Source organism: Theobroma cacao, chromosome 4, assembly GCF_000208745.1.
Source record: "Theobroma cacao cultivar B97-61/B2 chromosome 4, Criollo_cocoa_genome_V2, whole genome shotgun sequence".
NCBI lineage: Eukaryota > Viridiplantae > Streptophyta > Magnoliopsida > Malvales > Malvaceae > Theobroma > Theobroma cacao.
In genome coordinates, this window is record NC_030853.1 from 23833100 (window position 1) to 23837305 (window position 4206).

At 32.2% G+C, this 4206-nt stretch overlaps 1 protein-coding gene across 1 annotated transcript; it reads left to right on the forward strand.

Annotated features, from left to right (window-relative positions):
• On the forward strand, positions 617–3859 carry LOC18602353 (15 kDa selenoprotein). The gene is made up of 4 exons (XM_007033685.2): positions 617–889; positions 1914–1972; positions 2819–3000; positions 3481–3859. Exons 1-4 carry the CDS (start codon positions 712–714, stop codon positions 3554–3556), a joined length of 495 nt encoding a protein of 164 aa, XP_007033747.1. The 5' UTR covers positions 617–711; the 3' UTR covers positions 3557–3859.

The following is a 4206-nucleotide window of genomic DNA, read 5'->3' on the forward strand; positions in this document are numbered from 1 at the left end:
TCTTGATGTAATTTGAGAACTTTTTTGAATATTTAGCCATTTATAAATCTAAGCATAAAACCTAAAAAATACTTGAACTATTCAAAAAAAATTCATATAAATCTTTTTTTTAGTTTCAATTAAACTCTTTTTTATTACATTCAATTAAAATTCATATATATTTATTGTAAGTCAAATAAATTCTATAATTTTATGTCATGTGATGCTAACATAACATACTAACATATTATAATAGATGATGATGTGAAATACTTATATGGTCTTGTAATAATTTCACTTTCTATATTAATATCATGTGACATAAAAAATTGACAATTAAAGCTTTATGATTAGCCATTGTACCTTTAGTTATAAAAATCTATTTGGTCCAAAATAAAATATAAAAATTTATAAAGTGTAATAGGAAAATAAAAATTTATTTAAATTTTTTCAATAATTAAAATGTTTTTAAAATATTAGGCCATCTAATAAACTTAGCAAAATCAATTTCAAGAGACACTGACAAAAAAATACTATTTTATTCCATCTGACACACAGTTAAATTTACATCGTTAAAAAATTGCCTTTAAAGTTGAACGACATCGTTTTGTTTCCAAAATCCATCTTCCAGTTCCATAGAACTTTGTTCTCCTTGTTTGTTTTAAGGAAGAGACTTGCAACCCTGAAGAGGAAGACTTGGAAAGAGAAAGAAGTTTTGAGAGAGAGAGAGAGATGTTGAGGAACGTTTTATACTATTTTTTATTAATAATTGTTATAATTTCATCAGCGGCCGTGATTGCATCATCATCAAGAGAACAGCTAAGCTCAAAGCAATGTGAGGATCTGGGTTTCACGGGTTTAGCCCTTTGTTCTGATTGCAACACTTTCTCTGAGTATGTCAAGGACAAAGGTATTGAATTAACCTCCCTTTTTTAAAAAAATATACTTTTTGTTAAACGTTTTAACTTGGGTTTTACAATGGTATGCTGTTCTAGCGCTTTGTTTGATTAATATTTGGAAATTTTAAGGTTTTGTGTGTTTGGTGGATTCCTTGTATGGATTTTGGTGTTTTCTGTTGGGGTTTCCTTATCTTTCTGGGTTTTGATTATTATGGAATTAGAGGGCTTTGTCTGATCTTAAATTGGAGCAATGATGAATCAATTTTGATTCTTTTGCTGGTTGATTGTAGTGCAGTTCTATTCTATGTAATAAGGTCAAATTTCAATTGTGAATTTTACTTCACTTTGAGGTTTTTTTTTTGTGTTATTTTAACTATGGATAAATGAATACTTTAGGTTTGATCTAAAGGGTTTTCTCCTCAAACCTCAAAATTTTTAATTAGGGTCCTTATTTCATTAAAACTGAGCTCAAGTTCGATTGCTGTGTATGCAAGTTATAGATACTTTCTCCAATATAGTTCAATGTTGTACTAAATGAAGGCATACTGCACAGGGAGAGATAGAGGAGCAAATATGATATTTTCGCCAAATATGATATTTTCGCTGCTGTGGCTTTCTTAGGAGTAAGTCCACGGTAGAACAATTCAATTAATCTACCTTGAGTGAAAAAAAAAAGGAATATTATGTCAAACTCAATTTCTGCATATCGCGACTCATGACACTGCCTTATGATTTTACTGCTTTATGATGCCCCTGTCATTGATATGGTAAATGGGGAGGATTCTACAGAACCATAGCGTACTAGTGCTTACGGTTGGGAAAACTTGGTGTGATTTGGCAACATATCATTGTGTGCAATGCAGTTAATTAACAAAAAATTAGTGAGACTAGAGATTTGAAAGAACGTACCTGTCTGGCATGTTTACATGACATATTGAAGTTTTATCAAAAAAGGAAAAAAGTTGCATATTGAACTCAAGACAAAAGACTACTCTACTTGCAAATGCACGGCTAATATATATGTTTTGATTGCAGAGTTGATATCTGACTGCTTGAAGTGTTGTACAGAAGACTCGGATGATTCCATTAGTAAGGTATGTAACATGCTTTGTAGGTGATTTTTTATTTTTGATGCCAGGGAGGGCTTTAAATTTTCAGCCACCCATGTCTGTTTTTCAAATCTTTCTTAATGTTCATCCTCCCTTATTTTTTTTTATTTTCTTTGAAAAAAAATGTTTTTTGTCACAATGTTTTCTCTATTGAGCATAGCGGGAGATTGCATTCAGTTTCCTTTCAGATTAGATTAAGAGTTGTGTACTCTTTTTGCACTTCAATTCAGGAAAGGGAGGATGTAGCTGTTTAGCAAAAGAGTTAATGGACTTTTATATTCTTATTAAATCTCTAGCAAGCATATTCTTTAGTATATAATATACAGCTGCGAATACTACTGATAGCATGACACTGTTTTATACCATAGTAAATATTACGAGGTAAAGTTTCTTAGTGGACTTTGCATGTGTGAACCTGTAACATGTCTCATCTTTTTTTCCAACATGCCTTTTAACCGCTATTGTATTCTAGGTCCATCAATGTGTGTCATTGAACTACTAATTCCCCAACTATAGTTATCTTTAAGTGCAAGAAGCCCCATATATCTGACTTGCACATAATCTTGCATTTATTTGGCCTTCTGTATTTTTTCCTCTTCTCCTCTCTTTCGGGAAAGGGAACAGTATTTATCCCAAAAAAAGACAGGGAAAGGGGGAAAGGGATAGCGATACTGATATATAAAAGAGATAGTGATATGCTTGATTGTTCTCAATTGCCTTTTTTATTTTTCAGTGGGAATATAAATTGTTTATTACTTTTGGTATTGCATGCTGTGGTGTTTTTTTTTTTTTAATTTTCTAAATTCACACCCAAATTCATGCAAATTGCAGATTACCTATTCAGGTGCAATACTGGAAGTGTGCATGAGGAAACTGGTGTTCTATCCCGAAATTGTTGGTTTCATTGAAGAAGAGAAGGACAAGTTCCCAACTGTTAAACTTCAATATCTTTTCAATTCTCCACCCAAGTTGATCATGTTGGATGATGAGGGCCAACATAAGGAAACTATAAGGTTAGGTGCTTCTGTTAATGCAGATAGCTCATGTTGAACTCTTGAGATGTGATATTTAAATAAAGAGGAATTTACTTGGACAGATATGCTTTCGCCAAACCGATGATAATGCTCACAATTTTAAGTTTGGTATTTTCAACTCAACATTCAAGCATGTTCATCCTTAACCTGCCCCTTCTATTTTCTCCCTCTTTTCCTGATTCCCAAACTATTTAGAAAGAAACCATATAAAGAGATATGACCTTTGTTTATGCAATAAATCTCATCTTGTTAGCCCCCAGATCTGCATAGCATGCAGAAATGCAGTTGAGATTGAGGATGACCATTCTATTATGACTTTTAAAAGACTTTTAAAATCCAGCCTTTTTAGGACTTGGAAAATAACAGCTCTCTCATCTCTTTTTAGTTTGCATTATTCGTGCTTACATTTTGGTGAAAATAATGAGACTCCTAATTATTCATTCTGTCATTCTTTTGCAGAATCGACAATTGGAAACGAGAACACGTGCTGCAGTTCCTGCGAGAGAAAGTCAAACCTAATTCGGCAAGCTCATAGACTGATTTATTCATTCACACTCCAGTTCTTGCAAGAGAAAGTTAAATTTAATTCGGCAAGTGTATTGAGTGAATTAATTTTGGTAAGACTTTGTCATTTTTACATCATGTGCTTAATTATGACTTATTAATTTCCTTTCTTTAGAAAGAGAACGAACAACAAATGATGGAGTATACAGTTAATTAGATACTACTATGAAGTGAAGTGACATGAATTAATGCTGGCCCCTTTTAAAGTAAGGGCTTATTCATTGTGCCCCTCAATGGGATTTAAATTATATGGGATTAGCTGTGCTTTACTGTTGATGAAAAGTTGATAACATTTGCTGTCCTGTCATGGATGCCCCCCTAACCACCTTTTCATTGATGCTCAGCTTCAATTTCATATTACTAAGTTTTACAATTTTATTGATGCTCAGCTTCACTGTTTAAGGGAAGGATTACTTTTTCTGGTTATTATTTTGATTCAACTTTATTAGTATTTCTCTTAATTGTTAACAGAACAATGTAACGAAAAAATCAACATGAAATTACTTAAAAATGTTAAAGAAATCAAAGGAAACAATTCAATGATAAAGATTTAAGTAAGATCAGAATAAAAAATTAGGAACTAGGGATAGAATTTACCCCTTCCTAGTGCATTTGTTTGCA